The sequence below is a fragment of the Natator depressus genome, chromosome 8, assembly GCF_965152275.1.
Source record: "Natator depressus isolate rNatDep1 chromosome 8, rNatDep2.hap1, whole genome shotgun sequence".
NCBI classification, from domain to species: Eukaryota; Metazoa; Chordata; order Testudines; family Cheloniidae; genus Natator; species Natator depressus.
The window spans coordinates 54,775,463-54,794,563 of record NC_134241.1 but is presented as its reverse complement, the minus strand read 5'-3'; the positions used below and the strand labels follow the sequence as shown (position 1 = coordinate 54,794,563).

Below are 19,101 nucleotides of genomic sequence, written 5' to 3'. Positions count from 1 at the left end.
AGGCCTCTGAGGGGTGGGAGGGGGCTGCGCCCAAAGGCTTTGGGAGGCAGGAGCAGCCAGTATAAGAAGGCAGCAGGGGTTGGGCCCATCCCCGCACTCACGGGGCACTGGGAAGTGGAGCGACCAGGTCCAAGCCTGCTCCACTCTGCTCCCCCAGCTCCCAGGCTTGGGAGAAGGGGGGTAACCGCCCCCCAGCACTCACCGGCGGTGCGGGCTGGGTCTGGGTCACTCCACTTCCCACTGCCTGGTAAGTGCAGGGCAGACCTGACCCCAACCCCTGCTGCAGTCCCCCGGGACGCACAGCTCAGGGGACAGGGTTGGGCAGGGGGAAGGGGTGGAGTGGGGGCGGGGCTGGGGAGAGCAGGGGTGGAGTAGGGCAGGGGCTGAGGGGAAGGGGTGGGGCAGGAGCTGAGGCAGCTTTCCTAAGCTCTGCTGTGGGCAGCCCACGAGGGGCCGGCTCAGCCATCCAGGGGATCGGGCTGGCCACTGGAGCTGGATGCAGCACGCAACTGCGTAGGGCACCAGGTGCCCCAAATTTCCTGGTGCCCTACGCAGCTGCATAGTTTGCGTATGGGTAGGGATGGCCCTGGGCCTGGAACAGACATTGAGGGGTCATCTATCTCAGTCCCATGCACTAAGGCGGGACCAAGTTAACCTAGATCATCCCTGACAGGTGTTTGTCTAACATATTCTTTAAAACCTCCAATGATGGGGATTCCACAACTTCCCTTGGAAGCCTATTCCAGAGCTTAACAACCCTTAGAGTTAGAAAATTTTTCCTAATATCTACTCTAAATCTCCTTTGCTGCAGATTAAGCCCACTACTTCTTGTCCTACCTTCGGTGAACAAAGAGAACAATTGATCACAAACTCTTTATAACAGCCCTTAAAATAGTTGAAGACTGTTATTGGGCCCCCCCCATAATGAATAATAAGCATGCTATGGGGGTTGATACATAAAGCATGCCAAATTCTTCCAGGTGGACAAGGCCGAAGAGTTTTCTTTAGTTCAAGTGGTAGAGGACTGTGGTTTTGAAGTGGAAGTTCCTGGTGTGACGTTATTGACTTGAACTGGGACCGTATAGAACATTGTTGCAACGAAGATCCTGCAGTGGCACCAAATCGTGTATAAAGGGGGTCAAATAAGGCGTCTAAGACAAGGTTGTGGTTTGCTGGTTAGGATTATGCTATCTGTTTGCATGTATCATTTTTGTATTTAAAGATATAAGTATTGGCTCTATATTGTCTATATTCCAAACTTATGCTATGCTTCTGGGTGACACCCCAGACAAGTTGGTGTCAGCTCTGCCTAGCCTGCTTGATGGCCCATTAAGGATCATCAGCTATACAAGTGACCCACTGAGAGAAGGCAGACACGTCTTGTGACTCAGCAAGGTATGTAGGGACCTGCCTATGGACAGAACTCTGAGGTTTTTCCAGGCTATATGATGGACAGCTTGTCTTTGGAACAAAGAAAGAAAGACCACATGGCAAGAGAATATAAAAAGCTGCTGCAGCTCCTTCATCTTGTCTTCAATCCTGCTTCTTACCTCTGGAGGAACTTTGCTACACTGAAGCTTTGAACCAAGGACTGAAAGACCCAGCGCAGCTGTGGATGTACTCCAGAGACTTGATTTGAACCTGCAGTTTATTCTATCACTGCTGCAAGCCTGAACAAAGAACTTTGCCATTACTCTATGTAATTGATTCCATCTAACCAATTCTAGCTCTCATCTATATCTTTTTCCTTTTATGAATAAACCTTTAGATTCTAAAGGATTGGCAACAGCGTGATTTGTGGGTAAGATCTGATTTGTATATTGACCTGGGTCTGGGGCTTGATCCTTTGGGATCGAGAGAACCTTTTTCCTTTTACTGGGGTATTGGTTTTCATAACCATTTATCCCCATAACGAGTGGCACTGGTGGAAATACTGGGAAACTGGAGTGTCTAAGGGAATTGCTTGTGTGACTTGTGGTTAGTCAGTGGGGTGAGACCAAAGACTGCTCTGTTTGGCTGGTTTGGTTTGCCTTAGAGGTGGAAAAACCCCAGCCTTGGGCTGTAACTGCCCTGCTTTAAGCAATTTGTCTGAATTGGCACTCTCAGTTGGGTCCTACCAGAACCAGCATCATTACACCTGGGTACCACGATACATCCTGTGTTTGTGTGTGTACACTCTATTGTATCTTGTAATAAGCTCTTCTGGAACTGTATTGTTGTAAAGTTTTAAAAAATTATATAACACACATGCTGAACTCTTAGTATAATTCTGTTTAGCATTTATACAATGCCAACATTTATACAGCAGCGGATATATCACCAATGCACTGTATGAGCACATGAAACTATGAACCCTATACAGCAATACATTCAACATAAATAGCCATTCAATGCATACCTAAAAATAGTAATCAAGGGACGCTTCAGACAATGAACACTGTTAAAAAAACAAACAGACAACATTTACTGCACTGTGGTTTTTGACTTTGCAGATGCATTTGCAGTCTTCCCCATATTTAGCTACAGAAGAGTGAAAACTGAAGTTCTGAAATACTAAGTATCAATTAAGTAAATGATTGCATGGATCCAACTGAGACTAGAATCTGGTCTGAGTTCAAAAGATAGCCTAAAGGTAACAGCATAGGTATGGGTGGCACAAATTACATTCTCAAGTAACTGCTGTGGAAACTAACACATCTTGAAAGAAAAATAAGTGATTTTTTCCCCTCGTGAAACTGACTCAGATATTGGCAACAATCAGGTACATAAGCATTCTCATTCAATTGTTTACAAACTCCTCTGTGAATTTGTCTTCGCCCTGTAACTTCCCTGCTATTTCAGTACTTAGCTTCTCTCAAGTCAAGATGCATGATTGTGTCAAACTGTTTGATAATCTATATATATAGCAAGTACAGATTTTGACAAGTAGAAGTTACAAAAAATCTAAGAAATAATAATTCTTGGGGGGGGGGGGAAGGTTAAGTGAAATGTTTGAAAACATAAGATGATTATAGAAAGAGGAATCTGTACTGTAGCAAACTGTTTAAAATTAAAACCAATATAGCTCATAACATTTTGGAAAAAGAATGCCAAGCTGCATGAATAGAAGGTACTTTACCTTTAAGGTATTTTAAGATATTTTACCTTATCCAGTAGTGTAATTTCACAATGAAATGCCATTAGTACTCCATGAGTATGTAAATGAAGACAATTAAATTAGTCCTATTATGAATGTTAGTCAGTCTGTTATGATGGTACTTTAGTATACCTAATATGATGCTGTCAAGCTAACCAATGAGTTCTTTCTAAAGAAAAGATTAATGGGTCTTTAAAGCTGGCTAACTGTTATTTATTCCAGTCAGACCCACATGTACTAGAGATGTCTTCAACCAAGACTTTGTTTGCCTTTTAAAATATTAGTTTGTCCCAGTTTTATTATTTAGCCATGCCATTTTTAAGTACAAATAAACAAATTAGATCCATTAGCTAGATCTATTGAGTAGCAATCTAAAAGTAGCAACGGATAAAAATTATTTCCATTTGGGGTTATAGCTGGTATGGCATAAAAACCTTAGTCCTGTGAAGATAATTAATTAATTTAATAAAAGACTAATTCATTTACTGACAGGTGACTGAAATTATTGGCCAGAGTTAGGTGCAACAGCCTTGCACGGCTCATTTCTTTGTACATGCAAATCATGTATGTACAAATAGCCATTTTCGGTACCAAGAGGGCTCTGTGTGTTTGCATACATTATGCTCGCACAAATGTATGCACACAATTGCACCTGAAAATTGAAAAGCCGGCGCTCTATCTTTTGTTTTGTTGTAGCACAACAGCGGAGTGAAGGAGGACTGGATAAGTTGCAGTAAGAATTCACCTGCACCAGCCACTTTCATAGGTAACTAAGAGTAAATAGGAAATTCAAGCAGAAAAGTAACACAGAGTCAGTTACTCTAGAAAGTGATGGAAGCAGAATACAACTGAATCCAAGCTACACACCTCATCTTAACTCCTTTTCCACAGGAGGTGGAGTTTGGGGAGCATAGTGACAAGGCAGAAATGTGGGATTAAGAAAAAGGGTTGGGATGCAGGCTTAATGATTCTCCCAGACCTTTCTCTTGTTCCTAAGGGCATGTCTACACTGGCACTTCGTTGGCAAAACTTTTGTCTTTCGGGGTGTTTAAAAAAAGCACTCTCCTGTCTGATAAAGCTGCTGCCACTCATGGGAGGTAGAAGTTTTTTGTCAGCAGGAGAACTCTCTCCTGCTGACAAACAACAGCTACACTGCGCAGCTTTTAGTGCCACGGCTGTAGTGGCACAGCCGTGTCGCTAAAAGCTGCATAATGTAGCCATAGCCTAAAACTTCAGTTGCCCAGAAGTGCCTGATGAAGAGTCAAGATTAAGTAACTGATGATTGTCAATTTTACAACCATTAGGAAAACTAAAGTCTTAGTGATACATGACTTAAGTTCATAATTTAGAAGATAGGTTAACAAGTTTACTAGAGGGAACCTCCAGCTTTAAAAATCTAAAATGTCAATGATTTGTCAATTCCTAGGATTAACAAACTGTACACATTTACAGAGGGAGATGTAGTATCCTTATAATGGAGCTAGGACGAGAAGAAAGTGAAAAACCGATTGTCTGGATGTCTAAGATATGTTCACTATCTTTTAAAAAACCTATATCAAGTATAAACATCCTCTCTGATTAAAGGGTTTCACTTTATTTTTGTAGATTTCTTTAGATTAGGGAGTGGTATTCTCCCCAATCCTCATATTAAAATTTTTTCCCAAGAAATCTGTGATCCCGCTCAAAAACAACCTATCAATACATTATATACATAAAATTCAACTGTTCTACAGAAATATCTCTTTTAATAAATATAACCAATACAAGAATTAAACGTTACAACAAGAAAGCAGGCACTAATAAAACACAAGATTATCTATCTAGTTTCTAAATGTCACCGAGACTTCTAAAAGTGACTCAAGCCTTTCTGAATTCTTCCTGGTTGTCATTAAAAATGGAATCTTATTCTTCTCTAAATTATGCTGTATCACTTAAGGCTGGCAACCAAACTGGCAATCTTCAACCAAACTGATCTGCATCTTTCCATTTATCAGAAAACTAGTAGCAGCTCCCAATTTCTCTTCCATTGTACTCACCAATAAAGCATCTCTGACTCCAAAATTAGAGAATTTTTGCAGCAGCATTTCTTAAAAGTAGTTAAACAAAAACAGACACACTTACATTTGCGATAAGGTGGAAGACACTGCAGATACTGCTAGAAAAAGTGATGTTCTCAGCAATGTCTCTTAGGCTAAAAACATCCTGCTGCAAGCTAAATTTGTGCTGTCCAATGGAGCATCACCAATGCAAAACTGCAAACTGGAAATATGCATCTAGAGTAGAGACTGAGGAGAAATCATATTCTCTGCTGTTCAGTGGCCTTCAACCACAATCTGAAATATCAGGCTGGAACAGCACACAAGGTGGTAAACAGGGCTATTTACCTACAATAATGTACTGCAGTTTTGTACTGCAATCTCCAGAATACACACTTAGGAGAGAAATGTACAGTAGGTGGGATTGCCTGGAGCACCAGTGATGAAAAAATATTAAAATGGTAACATTCCCAAGAGTCATCTAGTTACTCTGACAGGCAGATTCCCCAGCTGATATTAATGGTTATAGCTCCATTGAAGTTAGCAGATGATCTTCCCTTCAGTATACCTGAAGGGAAAAAACTGCATGAAAAAACTCAGTTGAAGAAATAGGCCCAGAAATCTGAAATGTTACATATTTTAAAATGCTGTATTTTGTCTGTCTTTGAAAGTAGTATCTGGATCAATCCTCCAGGCCCCTCTATTTTGAGCTTAAAAAGAAAAAAGAAAGAAAGAAACTTCCACATGAAAGTCAAGCCTGACATGATTCACCTAAACCTGTTTCCCCCCCCTAAGAATAAATAACAGTAACATAATTAGAACTCGCCTACGTAGGGAAGTTAGTGTGGAGTTAGTTAGGATGTGAATTTAAATTACAGCAAATTACCTACTCCACACTAACTCCCTCTTTGTCTGCACTAAGAGTGCCTTTTTTTGTGTGCTTTACCTGAATACACTTTGGAAGTGTATTCAGCTAGGGCGCACAAAGGCACTCTCACTGCAGAGTAAATGTCCACATCGGGAGCTGGTATAGAGTAGTTAATGCGCACTAACTACTTTGTACCAGCTACTCTGCACTTTTCCCCCAGGTAGACAAGCCCTTAGAAGTAATAACAGTAATGATGATTTCAGATAGAAATTATCTCAGCTTACAGTGGAACAAATAATAGATATGCTCAATGAGCAACAAAAGGAAACAAATCTTGAGTTTTATATAAGGATAAATCTTGTGGATAATACTAATTTGATGATAAACAAGAAAATAACTGATCTCCAGTCAAATTACTGAACACCAATTTTTGGCAATCCCGTGTTATAGGTACGTTACTTATTCTGAGCACCTCATTTTGCAAATTTTAAAATTCACAGTAGGGAAACAGAGTAAATTATAGATGTGTTCCTAACATAGGAAGTTTTCTTCTGATCAGCTGTGAATTTCAGTATTTTTAAGAACTCTTTTGCACACAGACATATTCATCATGACCTGCATATATTTCTATTTGCAAAGTTGTTGAATACAAACACTAGTTCCTCTGAAGCACTCTCCACAAGATCAAGTACAGGCTAATTCATAAAGACAAGCAAGAAAAGGTAATATTTCCACCTTCCATGCAAGCTATATATAGTTATGGCATTTTCAAGAAAATCCTTTTGCAGCATTTATGTTGTGATATAAACATACTGCGCATTGCATATTTCATTACAAAAGCAGAGTCATGTTCATATTAATTTTATTAAATAAATGATAAGTTAAGTCCTTACCAAATTTTCCTGGTTCCTGGCAGCTATTTTCTGATCATCTTCTCCCCCATTTTTCATGTATTTGACCTCTTCCACTGGTTTGATCCTATACTCATCTGAGTACCAAGAAAAAAAGAAAGAAATAAAAGTTTTGTACCAGTGTACTTCAGTAAATGGAAAAACAGCTGACTGGAAAAAACATGCTGCCTATTATCAACCAAGCCCTAAATGGTATAGACCCTAGTAATCTCAGAGTCTGCTCTCTTCCTAACACCCACCACGGAAACAAGTCTAGAAAAGAAAACTTCAAAAAAGTTACTCAAAAGTAAATCTCATGTGGAATCACAGGCAAAAAATTCTCAGTTATCTCTGGAATTTGATCCAAACAGATGTGCATCTTGGACCCAGATCTAGAGCAATGTGTAAGGCACATCTCTTTGTTTAGGTTTTCCAGTAACTTCAGGCATTAAAATTTTCTATCATCTAAGTCTTGAAGCTACTATTGCCATCATGGATCCTCTCTGGGAAGATGGGTCTGCTGCTCTGAAAGTCTGCATGCTCCCTATTTGTGGGAAGATATTGTTTGATACAGTTCTAACCTATGCAACGTGTGCCCAAGGTAACTTAAATGCTTATTACTACTTCCAGAAAAAGTGAAGCAATTTTAAAATATAGAAACAGAGCAGAAAATTAATATTAAAGAACTAAAGAGAACTTAGAGCTAACAAAAATCTTATGGCAGGTAGTGTTTCATGGGATTGGGGAGGAAAACTGAGGACTTGTGTGATATTGGAGTACAGTCTATGCTTGCATTGAGGGAAGGAGGAAATGATTCATGTAAGCATCACTCACATGTCTAAGGCTAACATATCCTCATGTAAGACCAAATCTTGAGAGCCTTACAGAAACCCTGACCACAGGCGTCGGAACCTTTGTAGAAGGGGGTGGGGAGGGTGGCCAAGGCCAAAGTGGCAGGGGAATTAAAATACTACTTAAATATCCCGCAGAGTACAACGTAACATAAGGGACCAGAATACAAAAGGAATCCACATTATAACATTTAAGGTATAATTATAAATTGCACAAATGAAAAAAAAATAAGACAACTTTAATTCTAAACATCAGGACTGCATTTTATTTTTGCACTTCTTTTATTGTACTTCACTTGCATTTACATTTTACTACGTACATTCCACTATTCATACTGCACTAATTATTGAACTGTAACTTGCAATTCTGTAACATTACAATCAATCATCTTTGTTTATGTATAATGCATAATTTAAAAATTGTAACCTTAAATTCTAAATCTCCTTGGAAAAAGGCATCAGCCAAATAAACAATAACAAACAACTTTGAAGGGAGGTAAACATGTCCCCATATGAGAGCTACCATAAAAATGATTTTTTCTAGTGTTTCATTAAAAAAATCAAATCAAAAATATATTTTTAGAAAACCTAAAAAACACCATCAACAGGCTGTAGCAGATAGAAGAAATACGATCTCTATTAAGCAAAAAATGTAAATAATGTAATTTTGATCACGCGATTATCTAGGATTGCAGTGGATATCTAGGAATGCATCTGATCCAATCTCATAGTGCATCTTGGCCTTTAGCAGTATGAGCCTATTTTCCCCAAGGTGCATATGTTTCTTTTCTTTTAAAAAAAAAAAAGGGGGGGGGGGAATGGCCCCTAGGCCCCCCTGGTTCCAGCATATGACCCTAACTCAGCAAAGCAAATGCAAGGGCATGCTTAACTTTAAACGTGTGTAAATCCCACTGAAGTCAAAAGGAAGTTTAGTCTGACTAAGACTAAAGTAAAGACCACAGGATTTGGCCTTTATAAATGGTTCAATACCGACTCCTTCCAACATTGCCACCACAGCGCTATGAATGGACATTATACATGTGGAGGAACAAGACTTACACTGCATAGTCTCCTTTGTTTTCTATATGTTGTGACCTACTATGAATGAGTTCTATAGTCCTTGCATCTCTGTATCATCTTTGGCATGCAAACAAGTGATGCATAGTAGCTATTATATATGAGTTTAGCTATATACTGTCTGGACTGAAAAAAAAGTTATAGATTCACAGTTAAATTAAAGTTGCAAATTTACTGAAATTCCAGTGAACTTTTATACATTTTCTGTATTTCCTTTTCCAGTACTGCTGATAATTGAGATGCATGTCTACTATCCCCTGCTGGATCACAAAAAGCCTTTTTTAGTTCCATGGCACCACTGAACAAAATAGTAAGACAAGCTGTTTTTTCAACAACTAATTTGAAATGCCATTGCTGTAATGTTTTAACAGGCTGGAGCAAAGGTAACACAAAGTGCAGTTATATGCTGAACTCTGAGGGGAAAAAGCAACAAAAAAACCTTTCCCTTTCAAAGGATGTTCTTTCTTGAAAGTGAAATTTAAAGACAGACAGACAGACCTACAGGGCTGAGAAAAAAGAAGCCTCATATTCTGCTATTACTTAATAAGTTTAATACTTTTCAGCTGCACATTTCCAAGGGGAACTAATTTTTAAATAATGGATGTCTGTTCAAGTGTCAGTGAATTATCCAGAACTCAAAGCTCACATCTTATCAACATCCTATTACATGTGCATGCTATAATACAGTAAGAAATGTGAACAGCCTCCTTCAAAACCTGAGTAAATGGATCTTGTGCAGGAGACCATGCAGGGGTTGGAAGAAGTAATCCTCCTCCTTTTCCCCAAGCTAAGAGGCAGTGCCCTGGGTACCTGTACAGTGAGGGTACATCAACACTGCGAAAACAGAAACAAAAACAAAATGGAACAGCAAGTCTCAGAGCTCAGGTCAGCTCACCTGGGCTCCTGGGGCTCATGCTATGGGGCTGAAAATAGCAGTGCAGACATTCCCACTCAGGCTCAGTCTCTGAGACCTACCCCCTCGCTGGGGTTCAGAGCCCAAGTTCCAGCCAGAGTGGGATTATCTATACTGCTATTTCTAGCTCCGTTTGAGAGTCCTGTGAGCCCAAGTCAGTTGACCCTGGCTCTAAAACTTGCTGCAGTGTTGTTTTTTCCAGTGAAGATGTACCCGAACTCCTCAGTTGCTTCTCTGACCCTGTGCCATGTAGTGCATGTAGCCAGTGGATCCACAGGAGATGAAACCAGGGATCTGCAAAGATCATCCCCCAGCCACAGCATCAGGGTGGATTGATTTAAAAAGAAAGCAATTTAAATCAGTAAGCCGAAAACCTTCATTTAAATTATCAATTTTAACTGTGCTTTGCATTTGAACTTTTTAGTTATTTTTGTAAACAGATTGATTCACATTGGTTGGTAACCATTAAAACATGTTGATTTGCAACTAAATATAGCCTTTACACTAAGTTTGGTGCTCCTTTTTGCTAACCAGGAGGATAGACTATATCTATACATATTCATTTAAGTAATTATATAGCTTAATTTACATTTGTTTAGATTCTTAATTTTTACTCTTTTTTATAATGCTAGAAAAGGTTGATTGATGCATTTCCTAGATGATTAATATGTTAGTTGTGATTTGTGTCAAGCTCTATTTGTATGGAAATTCAAATTCAGTTAAAAGGTGCACAAAACCAAAACGTTATTTTTTTTATTAAATAAAACTACCTTAAATGTGCTGGGGAAAAAAAATGTTTTACCAAAACATGTTTTATGGTTTAAACCAATTGATTTGTGAAACAAAGGAAGTATTATTTGTAGTCAGTGAATGAACTGAATGTTTCCCATCCTCATGTCCTTTAAGATTTTAGAATTAGTACATCTCCTCCTCTCACACCTAGTTTTTATTCATAGACTGGCAGAGGAAAACATGCTTTCCTGCTTTTTCAACTCCCAATCAGTTTCTTAGCTTTTATGAACCAGTCATTGAACTGAAATGAGTGAATAAACTGAAATGAAGAAAATATTCTCTCTGCACCTGCAAAAGAGGCTATTGCTGTCAAAAGCTGATTTAGCACTTCTACAAACGTTGGTTCCAGATGCTTAGCCAGTGACTGCCACCAGTTCAGTGGTTTGACATTCTTTAAAACTTTGCAGCAAACATGTACCACTTATTTTTTGTATTTACATGATTTTAATAGATTACAGTATGGTTAGGCCTTACACCATAGGTTGTAATTTAATTTTAAATAGCTTTATTTAAAAATAAAACACAACCACCCTGTATTTAATTTACATCAAAAATCCAACTCAAATTAAAATTTTTTTTTTAAATTATCCATTTTTATTGACCATATATAGCATAAATCCTCCATGGGCATCTACAGAGAAAGTCTACCTCTGCTCTTCCTGGACCCCTGCATGCTGCAGAACAGCAGCATTCCCAATTGCAGACAGAGATGAGGATCTTACAGCACACGCACAGATAAAATGTTAACACAGAATGAAACAGGATAAAATACACTGGGGTATAAGAAGGCACAAAACAGGCAGGTAAAATAGGGCAAACCCTTCTGTTTTACTATTGGGCTTTCATACAGTCTATTTCCCTTGCTAAGGGTTAACAATCAAAACAAAACAAAAACAAATGAGTTTTCCTGGTTTTATTGCAACAGAAAGTAAGGTCTGGAAATGAAGCTACTCATTATACCAGCAACTATTTGGCAGCAAAAGAAATTCAGTCCCAAAACAGCTCACTTTTAAAAAGGGTAGTTTTAAACTGACAGTAATTGGTTTTTAATTTACTTGGTGGTTTTGTATTTGGTCTAGTTCATACGTGTTTCTAACCAATGTAAATAAAACTAAGATGGCTGTAAAAATGTGCCAAAGAGCAGCATTTCAGTAAGACAGAGCTAATACTGAAAATAGATATGTACTGATAATTTAAAGCAGTATTACTCTACCAGCAAATATAAACCAAGTCCTATTTCTGAATTCCATCAAAAAGGGAAGTTGAGAAATCAGAAAATTGCCATTCAAAAAGTCCTAAACACTATCAAGACTGGAAATACTGAGTTAAGATTGAAATATCAACCTTCCTTTTTCCCTCCTCACCTTCAGTGATTTTCTCAATCCTCTTGAGAGCGCCACAGTAGATTCCGCATGAAAAAAACTCAACCTTCCCTTTTGCACATATGAATTAGAAGAGCAGAAAAACAGAATAGAATAGAATAGAAAAGATTTTATATGCTTCATATAACCTGCAACAATTCCTATAGCATTGATGGAGTACAGAGAGAATCTCAGGCCAGACTAAGGGCCAGTAGGGTATCAAGTACTTGTGGCCCATATGTTCAGTGTGGACATGAAAAAATTAATCTCTGGGCTGTATCTGGAGCCTAATATACCTGACGAATACTGGGAAAAAAGGTGAGGATAAATCGAGGAGAGGTGGATATCCAGCCTACACTGGGCTAGTGGACAAGGGCAGGGACTTGTATGGACTGTACATAAAGGGTCATGAGAGATGATGTGAACATGAGGAGAACTCCCTTATTAGTGAGTTTACAGATCACAAGCCAGTATGTAATGTTTTCCATGGGACAACAGGTGGGCTATGGTTTGTTGATAAAGGTTTGATAAGGGAAGGGTAGGGTGGGGGTAAGAGAGCAGAGATAAGGATGGTGTTGGGACCTTAAGTAAAGGTGATACCCAGTGCCTCTGACATTTGAACTACAAACTTCCAGTTACCTAACTTCAAATGTTTATAGTTATAACAACATTCTAATAATTATTATGGCATTAATACTTATAGCATTAGCAGTCTTAACTGCTCCAGTAATTTTGTGTATTTGGGAATTCCCTTAGTTATGTAAGTTTTGCATAGATCTTGGATTTGTGAGAGCTTGATGCTGAAGAGTCACACAACAAGTTGGAACAGAGAGTTGGAGCCAGGATGTCTATAGAGTTTACAAGCTCCACAGGAATCCTGCCCTCCTCCCGCTCACTCTTTATGGAATTTACAAGCAGCACAAAAGTCCTGTTCCCAGCTCTTTTCCTGCTTAAGTTCAAGTTCTGCAGGAGTCTCCTACTCAGAGATTATAAGCAACATAGGTTTCTCAACCAGGTGTTTTAAATTCACTTTGAACTTGGACACTGATCCTAGAAAGTTTCAGAGTAACAGCCGTGTTAGTCTGTATTCGCAAAAAGAAAAGGAGTACTTGTGGCACCTTAGAGACTAACCAATTAAGTCAACTAACTAATCCGATGAAGTGAGCTGTAGCTCACGAAAGCCCATGCTCAAATAAATTGGTTAGTCTCTAAGGTGCCACAAGTACTCCTTTTGATCCTAGAAATACTCCATACCTTGAAATGATGCACAGCACTCATCTCCAAGAGTTAGAGGACTTTTCCAAAAAACAAAACAGTCATTTTTACATCACCTCTCTCCAACAGGTTGAATAATTCATCTCAACCAGGAAGTCAAATATCAAACAGGATGGATAAAAATCAATTTAAAAAATAAACAGGTTTTTAACATTTAAATTGGATTTTTTTTTATTTAAATTCAATACAGGCTTATTTTTTAAATAAATAAATTTATTTAAAAAGAAATCAGAAATTTACAACTTACGTTAAGGCCTTAATGTATTATAATCTATTAAAATCATTAAAATTAAATATAAAAAATAATATTAAACTTTAAAACTGACAAGTTTTAAAGAAGTTCAAATCATTGAACTCGTGAAAGTCACTGGCTAAAGCACCTGGAACCAGTTTTCTGACAGACTAAACCAGGCTTTGATTGTAGGTGCAGAGAGAATATTTTCTTCATTTTCAGTTTATACAACTATTTCAGTTCAATGACTAATTCAAAGTTAAGAAACCAATTCAGAGTTGAAAAAGCAGAAAAGTTTGTTTTACTGTCCCACATCTATGCAAAAACACTGGGAGTGAGATGTACTTGTTCTAACATCTTTAAAGGACCAGGTAACCAAAAACAATCAGTTCAATTCACTGACTACAGATAGTACTTCCTTTGTTTAATAAATCAATTAGTTTTGATAACCTTTTTTATAAACCTTTTTTTCCTTATGTATTCATGTAGACGGTTTTTCTAAATACTGTTTTTGTGCATTTTTAATTGAATTTTAATTGCCATTTACATAGAACTTGACACAAATGTTTATCATTAACTAGTAAAAAAGAAATACATCATTTACCATTTTCTAACATAATAAAAGGTAAAAATTAACAATAGGAATAAATATAAATTAAACCATATAATTGGTTAAATAAAGGTATATAGATAGGTCACTACCAATTTCATGGCAGTGAAAAACATGTCACGGATCTTGAGCTAACCCCTTCCCCGTGAAATCTGATCTCCCACATGCTCCTGGGAGGCTCCTAGCTGTGAGTCCTGGCCTGGGCCAGGAGGGTCAGGATTTGTCCTTCCCCTGCACAGTCACTCTTGAGGGGAGATCAGACCCATCTCCGGTGCCTCCCCCTGCTGCAGGAAGCTCTGAGGCTTGGCAGTAGTCCTGGAGGTGGCTTGTGGAGGTGAGTCCAATCTCCCCCTGCTGCTGGGAGTGTCCCAGTCTGGGGGGAAGAAGGGGGCTATCTACGAGTCCAAGACGGCCTGGGGAGTGTCAAGGTTCCTTCCCCACTCTGAACTCTAGGGTACAGATGTGGGGACCTGCATGAAAACCTCCTAAGCTTACTTTTACCAGCTTAGGTTAAAACTTCCCCAGGGTACAAACTATTTTACCCTTTGCCCTTGGACTTTTGCTGCCACCACCAAACGTTTAACCGGTTACTGGGAAAGAGTTGTTTGGAAACGTCTTTCCCCCCAAAATCCTCCCAACCCTTGCACCCCACTTCCTGGGGAAGGTTTGGTAAAAATCCTCACCAATTTGCATAGGTGACCACAGACCCAAACCCTTGGATCTTAAGAACAATGAAACATTTCTTAAAAGAAGAATTTTAATAGAAGTAAAAAGAATCACCTCTGTAAAATCAGGATGGTAAATACCTTACAGGGTAATTAGATTCAAAACATAGAGAATCCCTCTAGGCAAAACCTTAAGTTACAAAAAGACACAAAGACAGGAATATCCATTCCTTTCAGCACAGCTTATTTTCTCAGCTATTTAAAGAAATCATAATCTAACGCATATCTAGCTAGATTACTTACTAAGTTCTAAGACTCCATTCCTGTTCTTTCCCCGGCAAAAGCATCACACAGACAGACACAGACCCTTTGTTTCTCCCTCCCCCCAGCTTTTGAAAGTATCTTGTCTCCTCATTGGTCATTTTGGTCAGGTGCCAGCGAGGTTATCCTAGCTTCTTAACCCTTTACAGGTGAAAGGGTTTTTCCTCTGGTCAGGAGGGATTTTAAAAGGTGTTTACCCTTCCCTTTATATTTATGACAGGGAGAGACAAGACTTGTCCTTCCTCTGCATGGCTGCTCTGGCCGGTGGCGTGGGGAGAAGAGATCAGACCCACCTCTGGGTATCTTTTTGGGTTGTGACCCCCATGGTTACACCAGCATGAAATTTCAGATGTAAGCATCTGAAAATGTGAAATGGACCAATTTTAAAATCTTCTTGCCATGAAACTGATCAAAATGGACCATGAACTTGGGAGGGCCCTACATATAGATGAAGTGTATTTTCCCGGTTAGCAAAAAGTAGTACCAAATTTAGTGTAAAGCCTATATTTAGTTGTAGATAAACCTGTTTTAATGGTTACCAACCACCAAGAATCAAAATTTCTTTAGGAAAATAACTTTAAAAAAGTATAAATGCAAAACATGATTAAAATAGATGATTTAAATAAAAATTTCCTACTTGCTGATTTAAATCGTGATTAAAGTCAATGATTTAAATCAATCCACCCTGATTTCAGAGAAGTAAAAAAATTCTCCTCTGGCAAAAGACTACATATTCAAAAATGCACATAGAAAGAATTAGAAGTTGCACAGTTTGAGAGTGTAAACAAATAAACCGTCTAATGGAAACTGTCTTTCCTCCCTAATTTTGTATGGCTATCATGGCTCCATAATACAGTATCTGCTCATGCATGAGAAAAATCTATATTTGTTCTCTCAAAAAATCATTGTACATTTGGTAAAAAATAAAGTTGACAATCTACCTTTAATGTAAAATGACTTCTTAGGAAGATAAACCTATCAGTCAAGACGTGGACTAGATGCCTAAAATCCAAATGAAGGTGCCTGAACAGATGGCCTAGTTTTCAAAAGTGTTGAGCAGCAACTCCCATTGATATATATATGTAATATATATATTACACACACAGATTAATGCTCAGTAATGGAATATATCAGGACCAATTTTTGAGAAACGTCGTAAGTAACCAGGTTTCCTGTTATACATGAAGAACTTCTTCCTAGAATAATAAACAAAAATACAGTAAAAAAAGATATGTGATGCCAACATATTGAAGAATCACTTGCTAGAGGTAGGTAAAAATGAATATAATTCCCTGATGGAATTATATAAATATAGCTTTCTATGTAATTATAGTGTCATCAGAAGTAAGAAAAGAAAATATGTGACTGATTACGAGCCTTGCAGCCTTCACAGTAGGATAGCTTGAAGTATAACTGGAAATATCCTCTTTGAAACTACTGACACCTCTAGAAAACAACTCTTATTGACTTCAGTGGACATGGGATCAGGCCCTTTATGACTCTGAGAGAGGGTAATATTTAGAGTTAAGAGTTTTATATTTGGTGCCTTCCCTGGTTCCTGAATATTGCAAACCAGTAAATCCAAAATCCAAACTACATATTAAAATACTACATTTTTCTCACTTTTTGGCAGGCATAATACAAACCCACACAAACAAAAGGCTTAAGAAAAAATGCAGCCTAACACATAACACACTATTCTACTGTTCTTTCATTTCCTATGTGCCATGCATCCCTTCATCTTCCCTGCTCTTACGAAGTAAAGCTATACTGATGTGTCCGTTATGATGGGCCTGTGCTGTATTTTTCTAAGAACAGGTCTCACCCTAAGAAGTGCACAGGACCTACAATGACTATTGACCTCAGTAAGAGTTATGATACTTACACTTCTTAGGGTGAGACCTTTAAACTATAAGGCAGAGGTTTCCAAAGTTTTCTTATTGCATACCCCTTTCCAGATCTACCAGCTGCCCGCATACCTATACCCTTCTCATCACTGTTACTTTGTGTGTTCTTTTTAACACTACCTGTCTTCAGCCATCTGTCCATATTTCACTGTTACATACAGATATAGTTATAGTGTGAGGTATACAACTGAAAAACCCCCTACATTCTGAGCTCAGTTAGACTGGACAGTTGTGGAGCAACTGAACCCACGCTGTACAGTGACTGAAAGTGAGGGCTCTGTATGTAAGCGTCTCTGTATATCTATGTTCTCACTTGTACATCTTGAAGTAAATTAACTACAGTATTTTATATAACAAATTCCCATAGAGTTTTAAAGCTTCATCTGAGTAGCTTATTATGAAAATGCAATAAACAAAACAACAAACAAAATTCACCATTACACAATACAGTATCTCCTGTCTACCCTCAGAGATGTCTCACATACCCCTAGGGGGTACGCGTACCACAGTTTGGGAACCCCTGCTATAAGGTGGTCAGGGAAAGGACATGTGTGATACCTAAAGCTCTATCTACATTTATTTTGCTATACAGATTAACACTAAATAGTAACATATTTTACACACACCCTTATGACAAAAATAGAAAAAAGTAATAAATCTTTAAGCACCTTTTCTTTTGATGTGGTACAAAAAAATCAAGTATTGGACAGAATCAGAATTATAGGATATTGTCATGCACAGTGTGAAATATTCTATATGAAGAGAAAGCCACAAACAATGAAAAAGGAAGAAGGGATTTGTGGGATGTACTTTGCTACTATTGCAAACGTACTGAAGAAACACAATGTAACTAGATACAAAGAGGTAAAAAGCAAACAAGCTGGAAAGAAAAGCTAGACAAATCATTGTTACTTGTACAACAAATTCCACAAAATCCATCATGATACAAAAAGGAAGGCAGCAACAGCCCTAAACAGAAAACAATTTTGGGGGGTGGGGAAGAAAGCATTTTAAAAGAAAATACGCCGTTGGCATTCTCAAAAGGCAAATACTCTGAATGAAGTTCTCCATCTGGAAACAGATAATTCTGCTCAAATGTGTCACACAGTTACCATGGCAATGTAATGAAGAAAACCGCGCTCATTAATAATGGTCAGGATGATAAATGAGCATATCAACTTATAATATTGAAACAATTATTACTGGGGAAAAAAAGTATTGGAAAACAGTGTGGAGAATTGCTTTAGGACTCACAGATTCCTGTATTAGTGACCATAAGGGAGACAACTAGCACAACTATAATGCTACAAGAATATTTCCAGTGGTGATGACAACACTACATTCTGGCTCAGTCAATAAGGGCAGGAATCCCTTAACCCCCCAAACACACCTGTGCATGCTGTGACTTTCGGGAATGTCTCTTTTATTTATTAAGCCCTAAAATAGAGCAGTGAGAACTACTGCATATTGTCAAGATTTCAGCTTGCTCTTGGTGCAGTCACAACCCAACGAGCTTGGCTGAGCCCAATAAACCCTCGTTAAGTGACTGTGCTTTCTGATTGGATTAAAGGGCCAACAGCTCACCATTTAAGCCTTGTACCAAGAGCAGCACAGTGGCTGCTCAATGTGTTCCACATCTGCATCTGTGCCAGACCTGGCTCCTGCTCTGGCCCTTGCTCTTACCTGTACATGCTTCTGCTCCACCCCTAGTCTCAACCTTCCACAGAACTCCTGGCTCCAACCACTGGCTTGACCCTGACCATGACTCTGGCTCTACATCTATGGTTGTTCTAGCTCCTGACTCTGACCACTGGCTTGTCTCCTGACCATGACTCCAGTTCTGCCCTCTGATTCTGCTCCAACAACTAAGCTAGATTTCTGTTCCAACTACTAAGTAACTCCGCCTACACCCTGGTATATGACACACACACTACAATGCATTTCCATTTTAGACGTACAAAATGGCAGGTTTGCCTGTATCCTAAAAAAAATAGACATGGGTTAAGACAAGCCTTTGTTCTTTATTTAGTGATGTACTATGCATTAGACACGAGGAAAGTGGTACTATAGTCACAGCACTGAGGAGAAAGTTTCTCAACCACACCCTGATTTTTCTGTGCTTCAAATTTTCCTTAGTGTGTCTTGCATTTAGATCTGATGACATTTA

At 38.6% G+C, this 19,101-nt stretch overlaps 1 protein-coding gene across 4 annotated transcripts in view; it reads right to left on the bottom strand.

Annotated features, from left to right (window-relative positions):
* The window catches only part of C8H1orf21 (chromosome 8 C1orf21 homolog), a 199,996-nt gene that overhangs the window by 77,879 nt on the left and 103,016 nt on the right, over positions 1-19,101 (bottom strand). For all 4 annotated transcript variants that reach the window (XM_074961120.1, XM_074961122.1, XM_074961123.1 and 1 more), the window contains exon 3: positions 6,934-7,028. In XM_074961120.1, the coding sequence (XP_074817221.1) occupies positions 6,934-7,028 (95 nt within the window). The remainder of the gene's footprint in view (positions 1-6,933; positions 7,029-19,101) is intronic.